The 24,516-nt window shown below is 40.7% G+C and overlaps 2 protein-coding genes across 2 annotated transcripts; one reads left to right on the top strand and one right to left on the bottom strand.

The window, feature by feature from the left end:
- Window positions 1–255: 255 nt before the first annotated feature.
- LOC135255325 (proline-serine-threonine phosphatase-interacting protein 1-like) lies at window positions 256–14,889 on the bottom strand. Its single transcript, XM_064336344.1, has 15 exons — window positions 14,719–14,889; window positions 11,966–12,066; window positions 11,392–11,466; window positions 10,225–10,259; window positions 10,017–10,123; window positions 9,380–9,442; window positions 7,701–7,805; window positions 7,095–7,140; window positions 5,517–5,596; window positions 4,847–4,945; window positions 4,246–4,342; window positions 3,949–4,027; window positions 3,415–3,500; window positions 1,382–1,491; window positions 256–544 (listed from the first exon to the last, which is right to left on the bottom strand). Exons 1-15 carry the CDS (start codon window positions 14,749–14,751, stop codon window positions 413–415), a joined length of 1,248 nt encoding a protein of 415 aa, XP_064192414.1. The 5' UTR covers window positions 14,752–14,889; the 3' UTR covers window positions 256–412.
- A 3,350-nt stretch (window positions 14,890–18,239) lies between these two features.
- On the top strand, window positions 18,240–24,231 carry LOC135255321 (dnaJ homolog subfamily A member 4-like). Its single transcript, XM_064336340.1, has 8 exons — window positions 18,240–18,432; window positions 18,757–18,915; window positions 19,681–19,858; window positions 20,620–20,724; window positions 21,487–21,714; window positions 22,214–22,444; window positions 22,577–22,677; window positions 23,656–24,231. The coding sequence occupies exons 2-8, from the start codon at window positions 18,784–18,786 to the stop codon at window positions 23,866–23,868; spliced, it is 1,188 nt and encodes a 395-aa protein (XP_064192410.1). The 5' UTR covers window positions 18,240–18,432; window positions 18,757–18,783; the 3' UTR covers window positions 23,869–24,231.
- Window positions 24,232–24,516: the final 285 nt, after the last annotated feature.

Below are 24,516 nucleotides of genomic sequence, written 5' to 3'. Positions count from 1 at the left end.
CTCATGTTCCTGACAGAATGGTGATCATGGCTGTGAGCTTTAAGTCTCTTTTTGGGACCGTGTAGAATTTAAACTGAAGGCATATTTCTGTCTTCTTTCCATAGGCTTACATAAGACCTGCAGGTGTTGAATGAAACTAACGTCAGTGACCATAAGCTTGCCATGCCTACATTACTATTGTGAATATAAACTTTGACCAATGAAGTTACCAATATCACAGTTGAAAACTAACTTCAAACATCACAAGATAAGAAATGCTTAAATAGAGAATGTTTATTTTTTAAATTATGTACAGGCTTAAAACATTTTTAAAGATGCTTCCGTAATATTTAAACATTTATTTTAACAAGAATAGATTTCTTTGCATTGATTTCATTGAAAGGAGTACTGTTCTATTTTGTTTGCCTCATGCTCAGGCTTTGGTGAGGTAGGATCCTGGAACCAATCCAGCCTGTCCGTCCCTGCTCACTGTCCACCAGCCATCCTCACTTTGCTCCACCACCAGCACCACGTCCCCCTCCGAAATGGACAGCTCATCTCTGCACTGTGATCAGAGTGGATAGCATTAGGAATGCCGACAGGCTCTCTTTAACCCCCCGTGACAAATCCACCGCAATCCAGTATGGTTGTAATTAGCCTCCGCTGAGATCAATTAGCAATCTAACGTAGTGAAGGTGAAAGGGACTGACGCAGATCAATGGAACACAGAAGAATATCCTCTGTGTGACCGCATCACTAAGAGAACCGTGAGGGTGCTGACATCACAGTTCCCATGACGATGACTCTTGCCAGTAATACTCCCATCTGTATTCAAGCTGTATATGCTTTCCTAGAGCCACCTCCCATTTCCATGGAAACTAAGGGATTTGAGGCATGGGTGCAGCATGAACCATCCCTCTGCAGCTGCTAAATCACCTTTTTTTAAACAAATTTTTATCTTGCTTTTTTATTTTTCCCTATTTGGAATGCCTAATTGTGATTAATTCACCTTGTTCCATCTTGAAGTGACCCTATGTCAATTTGGGAGTGTACAGGCAAGTGCGCATTCTCCTCTAAATACGCTGCTTCTTTTCACTCTGCAGTCTGCTGCAAAAGAGCACTATATTTTTTATTTATTTAACCTTTATTTTGTCTGAAGAGGATGAGCCTCACAGCAACCCTAAACCACCTTTCCTGGAGAAGAGGGATTAAATAAAACCATCTGTGTAAACTCAATGCAATTATGTCATCACAAGCAGAGGTGATTCACCCCTGCCCCCCCCCCCCTTTTTTTGCTGTGTGGTTTGACCAAACATGTACCCTTAATATGATCCCACATGGACACTGCTGTGTAATGGAATGAATAGATGTTACTTTGGTTTCCTCTGATACTGTGACCCACCTGGGCAGTGTAGTTATATAGCACCATGTATTCTGCCTCCATTGGCACGCTCTGCTGTGTGTGCTGCTGAAACCCGGGTATGGACGCGTACGTGTTGTCCGAGTGGTCAGCTGAGGGATTAAAACAAGCGCAAAAAGAAAACCGCTTCATTCCAAGAAACTGACTGTTACAGTCTGAGGATGCTGTCATTTGATCACAGTCAACAGTGACATCAAAATGAAAGCATGCCGAAGGCTGAAGCCACACTATACGCCGCGCGGCGGCGCCGCCTCCATTCATTTTGAATGAGAGGTGGCGGCCAGACCCCGCAAGGCATTTTGGGATTGCCGGCGGCGCGGCGGGAGCGGCGAGGCCGCAGTGGCGATGGCAAAAATTCAACTTTGACCCCCTCGCCGCGTCGCGGTAACCAATCTGATTTGATATAATGATCCGTCAAGTAAATTGTCCCTATTTTTTCTAATTTTAGTTCCACATTCTATCGTTCCACAATGGAGGACCTAACTCGTAATTTCCGCATCGGGTTTCCCGACTTAATAAAATCTCATACAAAGACATTGATAAGAGGAACGCAGCGTGGAGAAAAGTCTCTGAAATTGTCGGTGGCTCTGCAATGTAGGCTAGTTATCGCCGTTAGCTACTATCACTGTCCAGTCTAGAATAAAATCATTTTGCAGTAACCTAGCGCTGAAAAATGTTAATAAGCTGCCTAGCTAGGCTAACTAATGTGTAGCTATAGTGAGTAACAACAAACAATAACAAACAAAAAAAATCTTCCTAATGTATTAGTTGCAAGTTGTTCGTTTCTACCAGCCACCTAGCTAGCTGACCAGATGTAACTCTGAAGGCATTATCTGGCTAATTAGCCAGACAATGTTTTTGTTGTTGGTTGTTACTCACTAGCTAGACATTAAACAGCCTAGTTGGGCAGCTGACTAAAAATTCAGATCTAGGTTACTGCAAAAATGATTCTTATTCAGACAGGACAATGAATATGAAACACGATATTAAACCCGGTCAACATTTAACGAACACAACTGTCTGTCAAAAATAGGTGACACGCCCACAAACCGCCGACTGTGGGGACGCAGCGCCGCCGCGTAATAGTGTGGCTTCAGCCGGACGATGAAGCCACACTGTACGCGCCGCGCCGCGTCCCCACGATCGGCTGTTTGTGGGCGTGTCACCTATATTTGTCGGACAGTTGTGTTCGTTAAATGGTGACCGTGTTTAATATCGTGTTTCATATTCATTGTCCTTTCTGAATAAAAGTAATTTTTGCAGTAACCTAGATCTGAAAGATGTTAGTCAGCTGCATAGCTAGGCTGTTTAATGTCTAGCTAGTGAGTAACAACCAACAACAAAAACATTGTCTGGCTAATTAGCCAGATAATGCCTTCAGAGTTACATCTGGTCAACTAGTTAGGTGGCTGGTAGAAACGAACAACTAGCAACTAATACATTAGGAAGATTTTTTGTTTGTTTGTTATTGTTTGTTGTTACTAACTATAGCTAGACATTAGACAGCCTAGCTAGGCAGCTTATTAACATTTTTCAGAGCTAGGTTACTGCAAAATTATTTTTATTCAGACTGGACAGTGGTAGTAGCTAACGGCGAAAACTACATCGCAGATCCACCGTCAATTTCAGAGACTTTTCTCCACACTGCGTTCCTCTTATCAATGTCTCTGTATGAGATTTTATTAAATCGGGAAACCCGATACGGAAATTACGAGTTAGGTCCTACATTGTGGAACGATAGAATGTGGAACTAAAATGAGAAAAAAATAAGGACTATTTACTTGACGGATCATTAGATCAAATCAGATTGGTTACCGCGACGCGGCTAGGGGGTCAAAGTTGAATTTATGCCATCTCCCCCGCAGCCTCGCCCCCTCTCGCAGCGCCGCCGGCAATCCCAACATGCCTTGCGGGGTCTGGCCGCCACCAGCCGCCACCTCTCATTCAAAATGAATGGAGGCGGCGGGGCCGCGTATAGTGTGGCAGTGATAGAGCACATTAATCCATAAACGTACCACTAGATAGCGCAGTTTGTGATGGAAGGTCACTGACATTTAACCTGGACCCACCAGAGCTGTTCCCTTGCAATAGATTGGAAAATCTAAAAATAGAAATGCACATGTCAGACATGCTTTTAACTGTACACACAAAAAACTGCCCAGGTATTTAACTAATCTGGACAGAATTTACTGGAAACATTAATTTTGTGGCTTGTGGTTAAATGTATGACCTCTGGCTAGACGCCAAGCCCTCTTTTAACATTATCAGATATCAAAATGTTTCTAAAAGACCACTGACATCATGTACTGAAAGAACTGGGGATTTATGACAGTCATGTACCTATCTTCCGAATCTTCCATGCCAAGTTATGAAATAATTTTCCATTTTAATTCAATAACTTAGAAACAACTTAGACATTTCAGGACACATTCTGAAATGCTGAAAGCAGTGTTGTCTTCATTTACAATTACGGATTATATTGTTTTAGGTACAATACGTTTTAACTCCAAAAGTGAAGTGTTTAGAGAGCGAGAGAGGGAGTGCCTCACCTCTTCATCACTCCTCCACATCGGGCGGTGCCATTGTTTGGAGTGTCCCTCTCATAATAATTCTCAAAGAGAATGGGAGCTGGATAGAGGTGAGATTCAGCAAGGCAAAGTTACCCAGGTGCAGAGAACGAGAGAGAGGGAGCAAATGCAAGCTATAGCAGCCACGCTGAGCCAGAAGGCTGGAAACTGAGCTGATAGTATACTGATAGTTTTTCTGTACCATGTGAGAATACTGGTCAAATACTGTTCTACCTGACACCTGCCAATTTAGAGAGAGCGGCAAAAACAGGAACGTACCTGGCGGGCATGACCCTGTTCTCTTCGTCTCAATGAAACTGTTGTTATCTGTGATAATGTCACATAATTCTAGACTCTTCCTCACCTCCTCGTAATACTGCAAACATGCAAACAGGGCACATTCAGACCGCTCAGGTTTACAATACAAACACACACACATGCACACACACACAGACCCTTCATAATTACAGAAACCCAACAAATGCATGAAAGCTAGCTTCAGGGACATCTTATCAGACACTATAGGAAGTAACGGCTCAGGCAGCTCAGGGGGCTATTCTTGATCTATTCATCACATCAGTTATAATAAAACTTTATTTTAATCACTTCAGCAGACGGAAGGAAGGAAGGGAATAAATCAAACTGTATCTCTGTATTTGCCAGTGTATTTAATGTACTGCTTCTGACCAAAAAGGCCCCCTTGTGTTCTCTCTGTGTGCAGCCTAGGTGATGCTCTCACCTGTCTAAAGCACACCAGATGATTACTGCCACTGAAGGGGTTAAGTCCTAAAGGACCTGAGAGAGCCACCTGAGCCAGGTCAGGTGCAGTGCCAGCATACAAATGGCAGTTGAAGCTTTGCTAGAACAGCAGCAGACTGACCTCGTCTTCTGTGACACACTGCATGGAGAAATGGTTGCAGTGTTCCCATATGGCATTTCTCAGCATGCTGATACGGTCTCCCTCCTGCTGCTGAAAGACCTGAAATACGAACACAGCAAAACGTAAAACCAAACACAACAGGAAGTGAAACGTGTCTGTTGCTATTACTTTTAGCACTCTCACAATGACTGTCCACTCTTCTGCTCTTGAAAAATATAGCAAAGCTCAGTCATTATGAGAGTCTCTAATCTCTTGCAACTGCACTTGTCTTTGATTTGGAAGTGTCAGCTGAAAAACAAGATTGTATTTTTTTAATAACGAATTTCCACTGTTCTATTCTGTTATATTATTTTATATTGAACATCACATTCACAGTCTATGAACTCCTGAGTCTATGTACCCCTGAACTGTCATGCACTCTCTCTCTGATTCTAAAGACAGAAGCTGAAATGCAGAAGTGACACGAAAACAAAAAGGGGTGACTCTGCATTGGAGTTTGCAGCAACTCGCTGATTAGGTCTTTGATTGGTCGATCAGAGACAGTGATTTACAGCACATGGATACAGCACCCATTATGGAGTTAATTATGGTTCACTCTCCTAGAAGTAGTTATTTATGTCATGGATACAGGTGGTACAGGGCGCAGGGGTGCCAGGCTGGTTCAGTCTACCTCACACGTGCTCCTGTGCGTGTTCTCCCAGTCGAGGCGAGCCTTATCCAGCTGCTCCACATTAGCCATGTACTGCTTCTCTGCAGGGACAGCAAAACTTTCGTTTTCATCATTGGCTATTTATTTCCTTTTTTCTTTTCTCCCAATTTGGAAAGCACAGTAACATTTGTAGGCCTGTCCCATTACTGCAGCATCCTCCATCAGTTTGGGAGAACACAGACTCATGACAATACATCTACCTTCAATACATGCCTTCAATATGAGCCTTCAATAATGCTTCAATTCCCCAGTGAGTCCTTCCAATGCTTCTCAGTTCAGTTCAGTTCACTAGCTCGATCAATGCATCTGAGGAGGACACTTTGTATGCGGCTAGTGCAACCAGACTAAAACACATTGTTGTCCTTGGGGAGGCAATAGCCAATTACAGTCCCTGCAGGCCTGCTGACCATTGGCACAGTCAGGATTCAAAGCCAAACAATGGTACATGAGAACAAGGATATAAGCTTCTGCAGTCCTGGTTCAGTATGAAGGTTTTGCATCAACACTTCACCCACGCAAGACAAAGCATGTCATTCACAGACTTTAGTTGCTTGCGGTAAACCACAGATAAAAACTCACTAGGTAACTCACAGACTCAGGAAGCAGCATGCAACTCAAGCATCCAGTGACTTCACCACAGGAGGCTGAGCATCCAAGTGACTGTAGCTCTTATTTTTAAATTGCTCATGAGGTTGCATGACTGCACCTCTTTATTTAAATGAACTGTCATCCCGACTGGAAGAAGAACAATGCCAGAAAAGACATTTTAAATTGGCCAGAGAAACGATGGCATGGCAAAGTATGAATGCTTATGCCTTGAATGTTCATGTCCTGCAGACAGGGCTTTGGTGTGGCTCAAGCCCTCCATCTTAACTGTGGCTGTCATTATTGAAGGCTGGAAAAAGAATTCCAGGAACTCATATTTTGTGGATTCTCGACTACTGAAAGACGTCAGTGTGGTAAATTGCCCCAAGGTTTTACATTGATTCCTAAGCACATTTGGCCGTAGTGGTTTCAGCCAGGTACTGTTGGCACTGTATCTTCTCACACAATAGTGTCTCCGTGGCGACCAGGCAGCTGCAGTCTGCCTGTGCCAGCTGTACTTGGAGTAGTACTTTTCCAACAGGCATACACAGCTCAGCGTGGTGGCTGACACTGATGTGACAGAGGAAGCTCCAGGGAAGGGACAGGGATGAGTATATGATTTGGCAATCAAAATTGGGAGAAAAGAAAAAAATGTAACTACATTTTTAAAAAATTCAGAGTCTCAAGCAGTGCAAATTCTCACAAAACGGACTTCTGAAAGTGACAGACGCATCTTAGAACGAGCCATCCTAACATCCTTGCAAGGCCTGAAGTTTTCATCTCCCCCCTTACAACAGTGCCGAAACGTTGAAAAAGGAAGTGATTGCAGGTTTCCATAGTGACTCCCAGACTGCACGCTCTTGAAATGAGCCCCTGGGCTGAAAGAAGAACTGGTGGTTCGCCGGAGCACAGGACTGCGTGGTGAAGCGTGCGAGGCGCCCATCCTCCACTCACCAGCATCGGTGGCAGCCTCGCGGCACTGACGGGCTTTGTTCTGCACCTGCGGACACAGAGGGAGGGAAAAAGGCATCACGGGTTGGGGCCATGGTTGCATCTTCCTTCCTGAGAAGAAGAATTGCTCTCTTCTCACATTTAGGAGAAATGGTGGGACAGGCCACGAAAAAGTACACATCGCAACAGCAGAGGGATCTCTTCTGCAATTTACATTTTCTGTTCCTGCAGCTCATACAGTGAAATGGCCCCTCTTTTTAATAATTTATAAAGCAAGTTACTACTTCACAAGGCGGTTTCAGTTCCACGGACTGCCAGCCATACTTTCCATATCCTACGGTGGACATTTGAATAATCCTACATGGGATTCTGTTTAAACAAGAGATTTGATTATACCTTCATCAAATAAATGCCATATAAAGCATTGTTTGCAATGGCAACAGACATGACTATGTGGCAATTGTTTATATAGCACATTTTAACTTTCATTTCAAAATAAAATCACTAAAGGTTTAACAGGTGTAGTGCAGAAGTGTGTAAGAAAATTCTAGAACAAATGATTCCCTGAGTTGTGGGGCAGGCCGAGGGAGGTGGCAGTGGCTGTTTTACCTTCTCATACTGCTTTGGTGTGACACCACTCACGCTGTTGACCCTTTCAGCGGCTTGCTCAGCCTCGTCTGCCTCTCTGCACTTCTGGTCATATGACTTTTTGGACTGAGAGAGAGAGAGAGAGGGTAGTAGTTAAAATACTGGGTTTTGTAAGAGAAAATGTTCCACACTTGATTCCCACATGCAACACTGTACCCTGTAACCTAATTTGTTCTGGTGAATACCCTTATCAATGCTTAATGTGTACAATATGACCATTAAGTAAGGATGGAAATTTCTGATGGTCTATCTCATCTATGAAATGACACACTTTGACATGTTGACTAATTCGGCTCATACGCAATATGTAACTGTGACATGCAGTAACTGTAAGTTATCCTGAAACGGGGATGATTTAAAATTGAGCAAGTCTCTGAGCCAAATGACACTTAGGCAATTACACTGGTACGGTTAAACCTGTGTTCTGGGACTTACCTTTAACAAATAGTTGAAAATATAGCCAAGCTTTACTTAGAATTTATGTTAACTTTTACAGGAACCTTCCTGATGTGGAAAACATGGTAGATATAAATGTGCAAGCAAGTGTGTGTGTGTCTGTGTGTATGTGTGTGTGTATGTGTGTGTGTGAATGTGGTGTATACTGGAATGTTTGTGGGTGGACATGTGTTCCTGAGTGTATGTTTGAATATGTATGTGCATGTATTTTACAATTGTATTGTATTATTTTCCAAAACTTTGAACCATGTTTGTGGTAAGTTTTAAGATGGCACACTGTATTAGTTCAGTGGCTTTGAGGATGCATGCCATTTGTTTCAAAGGAGTTTTCTCTGAAATGGTGTGCTTAACATGTTACAAGGACAAGAAGAGTTACTGTGTTTTTTGTTATTCACAGTAACACTCTTCTTCCTGTTCCCCTCACTGAGCAGCATGTTCCTCTCTGACTCAATGTTCGGGTATATCAACACATTTCTGTACAGCGGATACACTGTGACACTGAGAATAACCGTTCCTCTTTCTCTGGTGTCGGCATTTTCCTATTGATATGTTTTCTATTAATTTTTGTTCCTGCAGTAATATGAACATTGAAAGGACAAACAGAGAAAAAGCAGAAAAGTTTACAGATAGATGGGATCACAGTACAGAAAGTGGCATGGCAGGGAATCAAACCCACGGCCATACGGGGGCGGATTAGCATACGGGTTGCGAGTCTACCGTCCTTTCGACTGCACCACACAGCCTCCCCCGCAGAAAAATACACTCCAATACCTTTGTGTTACATTGGATGCATCTGTGCCATTTATAAGTCTGTTCATGTATACAACTGCTTTCATTGGTGTATAAAACAAACTAGCCAACCTTCTGCATGCATTTAAGATATCACTAGTATCACAGTTGTGAGAATCATGTCCATTTGGTAGCAGCTTTTGTGAATTACTGTAATGGGAGGAGAGCCAGTGAGTCTTCTTGAGTCTACTTACATATGCCCTACCAAATCACTACAAGCATGCAACAAGTTCAACAAGTTCACATGCAACATTCAAAACTGTTTGCATCACAGTCTAATACACAGTTGATGAACACATTAAGTTGCTAATCTGCACATGTTATACAGAGAGAGATGAAAAATGATTGAGCAGGCAGTCCCCATGTTTGTACACCATTTTACTTAACTAGCTCACCTCCAATGTCTTCTTGTACAAGGCCACCTTAGTCTTCTGAACTTTCTCCATAATTCCTTCAAACTGTTGCCAAAATGGAGGGGAAATACTATTAAAAGCACTGCACGCATGATGCCTGTACAGCTACAGAATATAGCAGCAACACAATGATGTTGATGATTTTCATTCATCTCAAATCACTGAAAAAATACATCCTCTTTGGCAATTATCACATGCTGCAAGAATGTGCTTTGTATATAAACATTATGTTTAACTTAATAACATTAAGTAACACTTAACATTTAACTTCTAAATTTTTCATGAGTGCCTAACACAAGATGCCCTGTCCACCATATGCATGACTGAACAATGGGCTCAGTATGTCTAGCTGCATGCCTGAACATATGTATGCTGGAAGACAACTGCACTTCTCCATACACTCCCCTCATACAGAGTCATAAAGAAAAAGGGGTTCTGTTTATTTTGAATCAATCACACCTTGACATATAAATATGAGGATCATTCATAGTAAAGAGCCACAGAGAGATGTGTGTAGGAAGCCATGCTTTTACTGCCCCATGTCTCACATGTCCTGCATGCACAGTGTGACTCCTCTTTGATAATCAGGGGCGGTTAATGCGTATATTCGGACAGGAACCTTTTTCCTCTGTTCCTTCTGATGCTCTCGGAAGACTTCCATCTTTTTGACTTCTTCCCTCAGCGTCACCGACAACTGGATGTGCAAATTCCCCACATTCTCGATCTCTGAAACAATGCACCCACACTTAGAGTCACTGAGGGCATGGTACCCATTGGACAGGGTTTAAATGAGGAGGCAAACGTCTACCAAGATGCACACAACTTACGCGCTTTCAACTGTTCAAACGATGCTCTCAGGGTACTGTAAAATGAAGAAAAAATATTCTAACATAAGGGCATGTACAACAAATGTACTGGAAGATAATTTTGATTACAATGAAATTAAATGCTCAAATCAGATGAGATAATTGGACTATTTACAGTCGCTGTTCCTCGTTTATAATGATCCCTTATCATGAATGTAAAACACATAGGCCTACAGGGCATATTCAAAGTAAAGCGTCAAACCTGAGTGGTGTCATGCATGGCTGTGTCTGTCTCTGCTGTTAATAGAGTCCCTGTGAGAGTGTGTTGCTCTGATCAGATAAGAGTCTATTTTGACAGTTGCACCTTACACTTGTTTCAGATGTCTGCACTCTTGCTCATACATAGATGTCCCTCTCTTCCTTCCTGCTTTCTTAACACCGCAAGTTTCCAGTAGGTTGTCTCTGTGTGAATCATTTACTGTCTGCAGCCGCCAATTCATAGCTGTGTTATTCATTATTAGTATCCTATTGCTCAGGTAGGGGAAAATGTTAAACTTCTTCCCCTGTGGGTATATATGTACACTGTAAGAGACTCATTTCATGTGGTGGTGGGAGAACCCTTTAGTTCTGATCATGGAATATTGCCTCATTTAGTCCTCAATTCACATTTCATTGAAGTGAAGGCATACAGTGCAAAACTGAAAGAAGATGTTTTGCTCAACTGTCACTCCCAGCAGGTAAGAGCAGTGAAAGGGGGAGGGAGAGTATCAGTGTGTATCAGAGTTCAGTGAGTTAGCACGTAAACCAGTAGTAGACAAGGACATTCTGTTACAGCAAAAATGTACAGCAGATAAATCTAATCTCGTGTGACTCACAAATTTCCAACCAAAAGTAAACCAATATGCAGCTGGGCAGTTGTATGAAAATATGTTACATGCGTATGTGTGTGTGTGTGGGCGTGAACCAGCAAGTTCCCAAGTCATTATTATGTACCATGTGCCTCTACTGTTTATGCCCTTTGATGTTACTTTGGTATGTGATGTGGACATGAATAAAAGCATTAAATATGTGGGCCAGCTATAATGAGAGCAAACAGAAATGACCATCCAAGCCTCTTCATCTTCATCTGAACCAGTTCCGAAGCATCAGTGGTGAATGACCTAACTAGAGAGAGCATCAGCCAGTCACCTGATCTCGGTCTGGCCCCCGGCTCTGCGGGCTATCATCACCAGCTCCTTGCCGTACTTCTCCTCTGCCTGTGCCCTGAGGAGAAGAGAAACCCCGCCTTCGAGTCCCTTTTCAGATGCCACAACACCACGAGTCTCAGTTTTAAGTTCTAGGTTTTAGGTTCGTTTTTGAGAGAGTTAGAATGCAAAAAAAAGTTCTAAACAGTTAAATACATGCATTCTTCTGTGCAAAAAAGTTGAGTGCATGCTTCTTCGGAACTCCTTATATGTATTGATTATTTTTCATAATGAACAGTTGAATTAAACACATATTTATTTACAGTTGTTGACTGATTATATGTACTGTTGGCAACTGAACATTCTGATAATGATGTAAATGTTGTCGTGCGTGATGAAAAATACTAAATGAAAAGAAAATATGAAATAAAAAACAATAAGGGTTTATTTTCATTTAGAGTAGGACCCAGGTGCAGAAGGGCACGGTGTGTGGAGTTCCCTGATCACTTCCATGATTAGAGACTAACGTGCAGGATGCTTCGGGGTCAGCATGCAAAAGTTTCTGAGGAGCACTGTACCTCAGCTTAAAGAGGTCTTCTGTGTCCTTGCACATACGTCTCCCCTCGCACAGTCTCTGTATCAGGGTCTCGTAGCCCTGGTGGTTGGTGATATCCAAACCCTGGTTAGAGACGGAGAGAAAGTTCAGTTCAGTTTCTGCTCTGTGTAGATGGCCTGATGCTGCTTTTACCTTCAGCACAAGGGCTGCGAGTGTTTACACTCACATTTAGGCAATTGGCAGATTATCCAGAGCGACTTACAAAGACTTACAAGCCTGAGGCAGCAAAGGGCTGATGGCAAGTCATTAGGGTCACAGTAGATGACATGTAACTTGCTTACATCATAAGGATAAATGCCATAATAGATGGAAGAGGGAGACTGCGGATGTAGCACATCAAGTAGTAAATGGGTTTTAGGATATAGTCTTCCATGTAGCTACAACAAATTTGAGTGTTAGCTGAGCTGAGATGCAAATTAAACAGGTGTGTTTTTAGTCTGCAGCAGAAGATAGACCATGACTCTGCTGTCCTGATTGCAATGGGGAGGTCACTTCACACCAGAGATCAGATCACAGAAAAGCTGAGACTGGGAAGAGGGACTTGGAATAGAAGAGACAAAAAGCGAGCGGTGCCAAGCGGTCTGGCAATATTCTAGATGCATCTTAAATTAAAAGTCTCAAAAGTCCCCATGATAAATATCCATTTATGGCACTCATATTCCAACTCAGAAGAGAGCCGCTTCAGAGAGAGACATAATTGGGGATGTTTCTGCCTCAGTGGCCATCTTCCAGAACAACTCATAAAGACTATAACTCCACCAACCAAGGGACCATTCTCTGAGAAAAGGACATGAAATAACATTGGTGTTAGTTTCAGCCCATAAGCAAATTGAATTCAAATAATGGAACAGGAAGGTTGTCAAAGGAAAATCCCCAGCAGAGAAAACTGATACAGCACAAAACTATCAATTCATGCAGTGTTATAACCTTGGTTAATACTGTCATCCATCAGACTGAAATCAGAATTCCAGAATCATTGGCACTCTTCATTAAAATGAGCAAAAATGTCTGTAAAATACTTTCACATACAGTGAATCATATTTTGGGCTCAAAATTATGGGGGGCAGTATACTTTTGTTTTAACGCAATAATTTATTTTTAAAGAATTAAAAAAAATATATATTTATTTTTTTCCACGAAACAGGTTTCAAATTTATTGGCACCCCTACGATTAATATTTGGTGAAGTCTTCTCTGGAGAGGATAACAGCACTGAGCCTCTTCCTGTTATGTCTGACAAGGTTGGAGAACACTTTTGGAGGGATCAGGGACAACTCCTCCATGCAAAAAATTTCAAGATCGTTGAAATTCTTAGGCTTGTGCTTGTGGACTGCTCACATTTTGGGCCAAAATATTCAATAATATCCTATACAATGGCGTCTCCATATCCGAATAATCACCACAATATTTTACTGTGACTATCATCTTTCGTCACCAATGGTGCACATGCTGATGGTATGCATGGCCACAAAGTTCCATTTTGTTCTCATCTGACCACAACACACGGTTGTAGTGCCAATAATGCTTGGCAAAGTTCAGGTACTTCAGTTTATGGGTTGCTCTCAGTAAGGGCTTCTTTCGTGCAACCCTTCCAAAGAGCATCACATGAAGGCATCTAAGTTGATTTGGAACTTCAATAACCTGAAGATTCCACTAAACTGTGCAGTTCTGAAACTATGACCCTCTGGTTCTTCTTTGCCTCCTTTATCATCTTCCTCACAGTATGCACATGCGTCTTTTTTCTGGAACTTTTACACCACATGCATCCTCTTTCTGGAAATTTTATACATGTACCTGACTTCTGAAACTTTTTTATTGTTACCCTGACCGTGCTGTTATATTTTCAACCGTTCATATATTTTTATATCTGTTACCTGATTTGTTTAGATCAACAACCACCTGTCTCTTCTGAGTTGAAAGCTCTGTGGTTTTCCCCATGGAAATAAATTTTGCTCATTTTTATGAAGAGTGCCAATAATTATTTGACTGTAAATTCCATTTCTTCAAGCTGTCCTTTAATCAACGTGCTTTATTTTGTGCAATGTGTTCTTCTATTTCAGCTCACTGAAATACAACTTCACATTTGTATCAGCTCACTGATATAAAGGGTATGTCAGCGTTAGCATGGTTTCAGGATGTGCAATACCATCCTAGTGCTCTAGACGGGTTGCCATCAGTTTTGAAGGGATGAATACCTTTGCCTGCATTCAAATGATTAACCATTTGCTTAATGCTAGAGCTTGGTGTCCTCCTTGGGTGGAAAATCAAGGTTTAAACAGGTAAAACCAATAAACTCAAAGCTTACAAAGAAGATGTGCTGGATCACGTTTCTTAAGAAGCTTTTATGAGAAGCTGACCTTTCCAAATACATTAAATGTGGAACATCTATAAAGTGGTAAAAGCATTGAACAGGTTATGTCATGAACTAACTCCACGTTAACTCGACATTAGTCAGCATTACCACTTCAAGTTTAATTGATCATTTCATTGTGTTTTAATAAGTTGAATTTGCAGCATTAGCTGTATAAACAAGAAAAAAAATAGAAATGTGACCATGCGACACATCAACTTCCTGACAATGCACATTGCCATAATTCACTGAGACGTTGTTTTTCCATATCAGGTGTAATATACAGAATTTATCTTAATTTTCCATAACAATGTGGCACCCACATAATCCAGCAAAGTGAAAGCAGTTTCATATCATTGAACTCACCCAAAAAGCATCTTTGAACAGTAGCGGTGTCATATTGTGAGGTAATTCCAACTTTGAAGTATTACACGAAAATGTAACAAACTCTGTACCACATGTGAGAGCTTTCAGAGTAGTGACTGAAGGAAGGAAACAGAGCACGCAACACTAGACTCAGCCTTTAAAGTGCTTCTTGTGACTAGGCGAATAGACTCAAATGAGGAAGAAACAGTAGGTGATGTCACTGAACCCATTGTGATAAACGTAGTGAGCTTTGTTTGCTATTTGAATATAAGATATACAGAGACTTCTGGATCAGAATGCCCTTGAATGACAATTGTTGATTTAACAGGGTGTAATTCTGCCCAGTTAGTATAATGTGCATTCACTTGCATGTGGCTATGAAGATATGAAATAATGCAGACTCAAAACACATAGCAAGGAAGGTGGTGAATCGCTTCAAGGCATACTTATTTAATTGTCAGTAACTGCACAGCTTAAGGCTTCATGATATCAATTAAGTTTCAACACAGGGAAACTACCACTCACGGCCGACACTCCTCAGCCAGATATTTTCCAGAAACTCAACTTTTCATATAGAGTTAACCGTCTATGGTAGCGTAAAAGTTGATAAGATTCCTTAAGTGGTAGTCTTTTAAGCAATAACAGAATGAGATTTAATTCATAGCATCTACTTCTAGGAATGACTGAATTATGAATATTGCATGTGCTCAGGCTGCTCGAAAGATCCAATAAACAGCTTAATGGTGGTTGAGCTTCTTTTTGTATCCAAATGTATTTTACAATTTTATTTGGGCATACACATTTACTTTTTTGTGCATTTGTTTAATTTGTTTGTTGACTTTTATATATAATTATAATTGCACAAATAAATAAATAAATAAATAAATAAATAAATAAATAAATAAATACTATTTATTTATCAATCAATGCTCTTAAACGATCTAATTTCATATATAGCACAATTCCAATACAACTCTGATAATTCCAGACAAATGTGCACACGTAATGTTAATACTGACATTATGCTCTCTAATTAGTTATTATGTATTATTAAATTACTCAAATGGTACATGTAAGGCACAGACAGTAATGCAATACCCAGCAGATATCAGTCTCAAACTGCAGTACATCTTAATTTGCATTCAAAGATTTCCTCCAACCCTTCCTATACTTAACATGACTGAACCTGATGTACTTTCATTTTGAGACTGAACACATAGAAAAGAAAAATAATATACAGATGGAAGCTATGTGTGATGTACTTAGGTGCGAACAGAAATAGTAGGCGAACCTGCAAGAAAAACACTGTGCAACGGTCTTTTGCTATTTACTGTGGTAGTTGTGTAGCTGACTCACATACTCAAGCCCAAACCAATGCCAGCTTCCTGTTATAAACAAGCATTATTACCACTGACCTCATTGTCAACTTAATGTTCAGTGCAATACTGCCACTTTGTGGAACACAGGGACAAGTACAAATGTAATGTATTTATTTAAAAGTAATTTATCCTAAACCATAGACACTCTAGGCCTGATTTATTATGATTTGTAGCAAGTGAAAAAACTTTTAGCACATGCAAAACCAATAACATGACCAATCGTTGGTCGTGGTATTTGTTTTGCACCAATCATTGGTTGTGTTATTAGTTTTGCATGTGCTAAAAGGTTTTGCATATGCTAAAGAACATAGTAAATCAGGCCCTTTGTGTTAAGGTGCCAGTGCCTGACATCAGAGAGGCAGCTGAACTCACTGCAAGTTTTAATTATTCTTACAGCATTCCTATAGTAATTCTTCAGTATCCATCTCCCTCCACACCTCATATATAGGTTTTTCATGCGCTCTATAGGGCACAGAACTCAATTGTTTCGTTTATGTTATGTAACAACTCTTCCATTAATCAAACTCTTATAGTCAGTTCATTATTAATGATCAGTAGCAGTACAGTATAATGAAATATATTTTACATAGGGTTATTGAGTGGGATCTATTTTATTTTATTGGTTGGCCAATTTGGTGTAGATGCATTGTGGCAGTATGAAAGCCATGCAGATTCTTCCCATACATGTCTGCCCCATCTACTCCACCAAGGAAACCATCTGCTCATTCCAGTTCTTGATCCAGATGCTGGCTCCCATCTACACTACTCCCTCCTCACTGGTTTCCTTGCCTCCCCTATCAGAGCTTGCAGTTCATACAAATTGCTGCTTCTTGTCTGATCTACAATCTTCTGAGCCTCAGCCATGTTACTCCCCTTTTTTATCTCCCTCCATAGGGTCTTGATATCAGCTTGCTTAAAATTCAAAACCTTGGTATTCTCTATCGGATGGATAAAAGAACCACTCAGTTGTATCTTCAAGAGATCATCAGACCTACACACACCAGTCATAACTGTATTTTCCAAAATCTGGGTACTTGGCCCCTCCCCCGTGCGTGCCTGTATTTCCAGGTAACGTCTACTGTCTGTTCTGGCCCCCTTGGGTGGAATGAACTTCCCACGGGAGCCAAGAAAACAGAGACCCTACACATCTTTTGATGCAGACCGCATATCCACCTCTTCAGACTGCACCATGGCTCCCCTGACTCTCTTTAGCTATCCTTTTACTTTGAAAAAATTTCCTTTAGTGATCATAATGCAGAAAGCGAGAATCAGATGCGTACTTTTGTTTGCGTTACTGGTTTTTGGTTTGTTTGGCTAACTTTACGCTAACTGATTGCAAATGCACTTTCCTTGCCTTCTTAGTGATATTACATTTCTGGTTCTGTACTTTGTAAGTTGTTAGGTAACATCGTCTACTAAGTGAACACAATGTAATGCAACATACAATTCGCAGAGTTCAAATTTAGCCTTTTCATTTGGCAAGGGATACGTGTTGTATTAACCAAGGAGCGCCCTTATTTTTATATGGTTGAAATGGGCTTATCAACATGCTGCACATTTTTCTGAGCTAACATGTAGGCTACTGATTTGAAATGCCTTGGTGTCCTGTCACATACACAATCCGTGGTATATGGGTTGATTTGCAATGTATAGAATGGTTGTACTGTCAAATTGTATATTTGTGAGGTGATGATACAGTAGGCCTAGGCCTATTGCTCTGGCTGGTAATGCATTTGTTTCATTGGCAGAACACTGATTTGACATACAAAGGCACTGTATTAATGTGTACATGTATTGGCTTACTGGATTCGTCAATTGTGCTTACTCCATTGCATTAGTTGTGTGCATGTTAAATCTGTTAACTTAAATAAATGGCAGCAAATCAAACGATTGCCAATGTGAATACTTACGTAACCCATAAAAATAATAAAAATAAAAAATAATAATAATGAATAAAAACGTAAACGTTATACTGTCTGTACTCTCAATACATATAAACATAAAATATAATGTTTCTGACAACTTCTAGAAAACTGTCCCTCTGCACCCAGACCCGCAGGCGCACATATTTGTATCTCATTTCAACTACCCCTTTTGGAGACCCGTTCATGGCCACCATCGGATATGGTATTTCAATGCGACAGCAAGGCGAAATTTCCGGCGTCACTACAGGGCACTCCAGAAAGTTCTGCACCGCGGCAGCGTATAAATAAAGCCAGCCATCTTTCAAGGAAGGAAAGCCACACGCCAGCTGATACGACTAGTGTGCGAGCTGGTAACGTGGGTTCTCCCGGCGTTTGATTCACTATCGAGATACGTTGTAAAGACGCGTGTGGTAAATTCAAAATATTTTTTTTCATTAGCTACACGTAACAGTCATATTACGAATCTGTGCTGTACGTAGGCAAGTTGTTATTTCATACGTTTACATATACATAGCTATTAATTTATTGCACTGTATGTAGCTACCTAGCTAGCAAGGTCGTAACGGTAGGACGCATAATTGTGGCATGACAAATGTGCATGAAAAAGAGTCGTAGCCGTTCTTTTCTATTTATGATTTAATAAGTATGTATGATAAATTGTATGACTAACGTTTGGTTTTGAAAATCTAACATTAGCTGTACATTGATAACGTATTTCATTGTGTCTCCTTCAGTAAGCGTTAAGATCATCTGCAGTCAAGATGGTTCGGGAAACCGGTTATTACGACCTTTTAGGAGTAAATCCCAAAGCCTCTCCTGATGAAATTAAGAAAGCATACAGAAAACTGGCTTTGAAATATCATCCGGACAAAAACCCCAGCGAAGGAGAGAGGGTATGTTGCATCGGGGTCCAATTTCATCTGTACATGGTGCCTGTAAGATTGACAGTGACATGCTCGGAACTTTCTGGAAAGATTAGGGGTGTAGCTACAATAGGCAACGCGCATGCAGTGAGCATTCTTTGAATGCGAAATGCTTTAAGTAAAAAAAAATAAAATAAATAAATGCCATGTTTATCGCATGTCTAGTCTATTATAAACGGGTAATGCGAGCAATCTTTGTAAAATAGTACATACCGGAAGGTGTAAATGGGTAAACCCTTGTTTTATTATTGTCTATTTTCATGAATTTCCCATCACCAGCTAGGCCAGGCATTGAGTATTTCCTAAACGAAAGCAAGTCTATGCAATAAAAACGTCAATTGTTTTAAATCTAATTGTGACGGCGTATTTCCAGAGCCGCGTTTTTATTCATGTTTGTAGTAAATATCCACATGTAGGCCTACTTAGTAAAATAAATAAAAAATATACTTAGTCCCCTTATTCTGTAAGCTTCAGTAGATTTGAATACAATTTAACTTAACTCGCTTCGAAGGACAAAGGTATTTGTCTTGGTCAATGTATGTGTTCAGTAGAATATGCTACTCAATGACTTATGCGTGTGCCTGTTTAAGGACCTTATTCATAAAATGTGACGGAGGTAATATTTCACCGCAAGGCTAAATGACGCGTTTACATTATGTAGATACCTTTGTTAGTTTAGGTAAGTGTGGCAATGGTCTACTATTTGAAAGGTAAAAACCACCTTCTTTTGTTCAGTTTAAGCTGATTTCTCAGGCCTACGAGGTCCTATCAGATCCAAAGAAGAGAGATCTCTATGACCAAGGTGGGGAGCAGGCTATCAAGGAAGGTGGGAGTGGTGGAGATTTCTCCTCTCCAATGGACATTTTTAACATGTTCTTTGGAGGGGGAGGAAGAATGCAGAGAGAGAGACGAGGTAAGGCTATTGTAAAACTTTCCATCTTAAAGTACTAAAAGTTACCTGTCTCAGCTTGGGAAAATGCAATTTTTCTGATTAAAAATTTTGACTTTTAATATGGGCTATTTGTAAATCCCATGGTCCATATATATTTTTTAATTGGTTCATACTGAGCTCATACTATACAGATGTTATTTGATTGCTGTCATTTTCTTATTACACTGAACACTCCAGTATCTGAACATTGTTTTACAGTTCAATGGTATTCTCATCCATCCATTTTAATGTACTGGTCTGTAATGGAACTGATTGCATTCTTGTTATTTTTCAGCATGTATTTTTTTGTTACAACCACATAGGGATGGGTGGGCCAGGGTGGATCATGGCTGCCTAAATAGTAACCTGGCCCACCAATTTATCTTGGCTGACCCATCACACCAAATTATGAATTCAATTTTGACCCATCTAGTTCCATGGAGGCCCAACTACAGTGCCTTGCAAAACTATTCAGACCCTTGACCAACCTTGTCACATTTCACTGAATTACAAATTATACATTTACATTTAGTTCTGTGAGATTTTATTTTCAAAGACTAAAAAGCTAAATGTAAGTACCATTTGTAGTTGAGAAAAATTTGATAACTTTGAAGTGGTTTGAATACTTTTGCCAGGCACTATATATTAATATTTCTGGCTATGCTACCATTTTGTGATGATTCAGTGTATTTAATCTGTCAGTCTTATAATTGGTTGATGACAATTTTCATTTTTCTTCCTAGGGAAGAATGTTGTTCACCAGCTTAGTGTAACACTGGATGAGATGTACAATGGTGCAACCAGGAAACTAGGCCTCCAGAAGAATGTAATCTGTGAAAAATGCGATGGTAAGTACTTCCACCATTCTTTGTTGTAGCTCATCATATCCCACTTTTCAGTTGTGATAGGAGAATGAAGATCAATGAAACCAAAAAAGACCAGAGATACTGTACTGTATGCTGTCAGTGACTTTTAAATCAAATAATGTGCTTTGCCATGGAAACTAAAAATCTTTGGGTCAAACAATTTACCAATTATGTGGTTTATGAAACCTCACACCCATCATTATTTTTCAGTGGATTTCATTTTTATACATCAAATTTGGATGCATAAATATAAGCATTTTCCCAGTTGCAAGCAAAATACAGTCAAGTGGCATTTTTGATACTGAGGCTAAAATGTAGAATAAATAATAATCCTCATTATTTTGCTCTTGATTTTGGCAGGGATTTGTTTCACCACACAACAGCAGCATTTATTTTGGTACAGATATGTTTTGTTTAAAAAAATAAAATAAAATAAAAAAAAGTATTTTGGACATGTGGTGCAGTGCATAGGGCAACAAACTCTCAAGCCATATACAAGTCCCCCTGCATCGGTGGGGGTTTGATCCCTCGCCATGGCACCTTCTGAGCTGTGACCTTTTCTATTTGTTACCCTCTTTTTTTGCTCTACTTTATATAAAATAAGAAGCAGGACTTTTGAATGCTGTACTGCACTAGAAGATTGTGATAAGCTCAGAAGATGTCACCAGTAGCCTCTTGGGGCTAGTGTCAATGTTGTGCCAAACGGCTGGGGCTGACCGTATTGGTAAATCTTGTTTCCTTCAGGCTATGGAGGGAAAAAAGGCACTTTGGAGAAGTGCTCATCCTGCAAAGGGAGGGGCGTTCAGATCCAGGTGCAGCAGATAGGCCCGGGCATGATCCAGCAGATCCAGAGCATGTGTTCGGACTGCCAGGGCCAGGGCGAGAGGTTCAGCTCCAAGGACCGCTGCAAGGTCTGCAATGGCCACAAAGTGGAACGCAAGAAGAAGATCCTGGAAGTCCACATTGATAAAGGTAGATGCAACCCTGGGAATCCTGTGGTATTTTGAGAAAATAAAAACCATAAGAAAGTGGTTCTTGCTGGAAGCAGGAAACATTTATGAGTCAGCCTCGTATAAGGTAATAACCATATTAATCTCAAATCGGAATGTTTGTGTCAGTATCGACTCTTCTCCCAGGTGTTTGTTTCTATGTTTGATTATCTTTTTCTATTCTATTTTTGAAGGAATTCCAAAATCTCGTTACATGTGCACATTTAATGGTAACTGTATGATGAGCCATTGATTTATTTCCACAGAAAAAAACATTATTGTCCTGAAAGTTTCTTTATGCTATATAGTTGAATCTTGAGTACCTGTAGTTTATCATTATAAAATAGCTGTATTTTTTCCAAGTTAACTACTTTTAGGGAAAGTGTAACTGTGTGAAAACATCCAGCGCCTGGGATAGCTAATTGTGGATGGGAAATTTTAACTCACTGATGAAGAACCACATTGCTTTTTTAAATGGATAGGTATGAAAGATGGCCAAAAGATTACATTCCACGGGGAGGGTGACCAAGAGCCTGGGCTGGAACCCGGCGATGTCATAATTGTCCTGGACCAGAAAGATCATCCAGTGTTCCAGAGGCAGGAGGACAACCTCATCATGAAGATGGAAATCAAGCTGGTGGAAGCATTATGTGGGTTCAAAAAGACCATCTGTACCCTTGACAACAGAACGCTCATTATCAGCTCACCACCAGGTATGTGCTGTACTCCGTAGGTCAAGGGTTTCTGCTTCTTGTGCGAGTTGACTGGACCATTAGCTGGCTGTGGTGACAGTCCATGCTTCATTCTTCTCACAAGAATGTTATACCTTCTTCTTCCCATTGCAGGTCAGGTTGTTAAGCACAATGATATCAAATATGTCCAGAACGAAGGCATGCCTGTGTACAGGGACCCCTATGAGAAAGGACAGCTCATTATTCAGTTCATGGTAAGGTTTTTTTATTTTTATAAAGCCCCTCTTTTAAGAACATTTTTCTGTCTACAATTACCCACAGCTTCTAGACAAGTAGAATGTGGGCTGCCAGGTGGCGCAGCCTACTAAAGCAGCTTCACAGGGCCATGCAACTTTGGTTACTGTTGCAAATCTTCCGTGCACTCACACGATCCCTGCACCAATTGCACATGAAGTGTATTCCTCGAAGACCTGACATTTGATGCCATAAAAATGGGAGATCTTACCAACATCCATCACATTTGGGGTAAATTGAAATTCTGGATATCGAGTCTTCACAAATTCCCATAATGGGTGGAGCTACACTAGGACGCAAGGCTCACTTATGAACTCAATCAAAGACTTTATTGTTGATATTGTTCACAAATTGAAAACGCCACGATTGGTTCAAATCAGCAAGTCGTTAATGGCACACGGCAGTTCTATCCTTTACAAAACCTCAATCCCTCATTAGTCAATTCCTGTGTATGATTAAACTTCTGGTAACAGTTCACCTGAAGCCTAACATAGTGCTGTTGTACACGTGACATAACAGCTGTCCCAAGGCGGTATAACAGACTGGGATAGTTCTGTTGGTAAATGTTAATGACAGCAACATTTGTCATAAGATTTACTGATAGATGTGATGAGAAGTGATGAGTATTGTCATTTAACATAAACATTATTTGACATCTGTTATGTCATCTTGTGACAGCTGTTATGTCATGTATGTCAGTGTTATGTCAGCCTTATGTCAGAGTGTTCAAGTAAAGTGTTACCAAACTTCCAATACCCCTTCAATTCACTCCAGTCAAAATACAGTTCTTCTTCTTCCCATGCATACTAAATTACAGTGTAATTAATTTTACCCAAACACTCCAGGCATCAAGCTTGTTTCCATTTGTAAAAGGTGTATTTAATCACCTTATTAGTTGTGGTCAGTCCCTGGTCAGTCAGGCTTCTTTTCCTCCTCAGGTGGAGTTCCCAGAAAAACACTGGCTCCCCGTTCACATGCTACCCCAGCTGGAAGCCCTGCTGCCTGAGAGAGAAGACGTGATGATCACGGATGACATGGAGGAGGTGGACCTGACTGAAATGGACTACGAGTCCCAGCGGAGGAGTTACAGCGGCGAGGCCTACGAAGAGGATGATAGTCCTCGGGGCGGGGTGCAGTGCCAGACACAGTGAATGCAGCTCCATAACGGAGCCCACCGCGTTACGTCCTCATGCATGCTCCTTCTCCATGTGTAGCCCGATTTTTGTAAATGATCAGTCAGGAAGGTAAAGGAATAATCCCTCAAGGGACCATGCAACAAAACTTGCACACCCCCGAATAATTTTTTCTTTAACGTACATTTACATTACAAAACCAGCCCTTGAGTGAACACAGGAACATCTATGCTTTCTATGAAGGTAACACTTCCATTTTGTGTACATGTTCATGATTATCTATGTATTTATTATGCACCCCAAATAAAATCTTTTTTGTAAGCTGTGATGCAGGGCTGGGGGTGACCCCTGTATGTGGTGAAGAGAAAAAAACAAAAATTGTCTTGTTGTTTATTTAATCCTGAAACTGAAAATAACAGAAATCCTTGGAAAATAAGAGAAGGGCAACCTGGCAACCAAAACTTTCTGGGCAAAGGCAGGAAAAAATACCAAACCAAAAAAGGAAACGGAGGCATAAAATGCAGCAATGTCCTTGACAACAGCCATACAATCCAAAAACCTGTCCTCCTAATAGGCCTCACCACTAGGCCTTGTAATAAGCTTAATGATTAGGTAATTGGCCACAGCCTTGTGCTGCATTCTCACCAGATCTCACCATAGTTGTGA

The sequence above is a fragment of the Anguilla rostrata genome, chromosome 5 (genome assembly GCF_018555375.3).
Source record: "Anguilla rostrata isolate EN2019 chromosome 5, ASM1855537v3, whole genome shotgun sequence".
NCBI lineage: Eukaryota > Metazoa > Chordata > Actinopteri > Anguilliformes > Anguillidae > Anguilla > Anguilla rostrata.
This window is presented reverse-complemented; position numbering and strand designations above follow the sequence as displayed.

What these genes read in the sequence shown, in the direction of transcription:
- LOC135255325 (XM_064336344.1), bottom strand. Translation starts at nt 14,751, where the DNA reads ATGACACCGCTACTGTTCAAAGATGCTTTTTGG. An exon ending in CGAGGCTGCCACCGATGCTG is followed by an intron (nt 5,597 to 7,094) that starts GTGAGTGGAGGA and finishes CTGTCCCTGCAG; the next exon opens with AGAAGCAGTACATGGCTAAT. An exon ending in TGTGGAGGAGTGATGAAGAG is followed by an intron (nt 3,501 to 3,948) that starts GTGAGGCACTCC and finishes TTCTATTTTTAG; the next exon opens with ATTTTCCAATCTATTGCAAG.
- LOC135255321 (XM_064336340.1), top strand. Translation starts at nt 18,784, where the DNA reads ATGGTTCGGGAAACCGGTTATTACGACCTTTTAGGAGTAAATCCCAAA. An exon ending in GGAAGTCCACATTGATAAAG is followed by an intron (nt 21,715 to 22,213) that starts GTAGATGCAACC and finishes TTAAATGGATAG; the next exon opens with GTATGAAAGATGGCCAAAAG. An exon ending in CATTATCAGCTCACCACCAG is followed by an intron (nt 22,445 to 22,576) that starts GTATGTGCTGTA and finishes TTCCCATTGCAG; the next exon opens with GTCAGGTTGTTAAGCACAAT.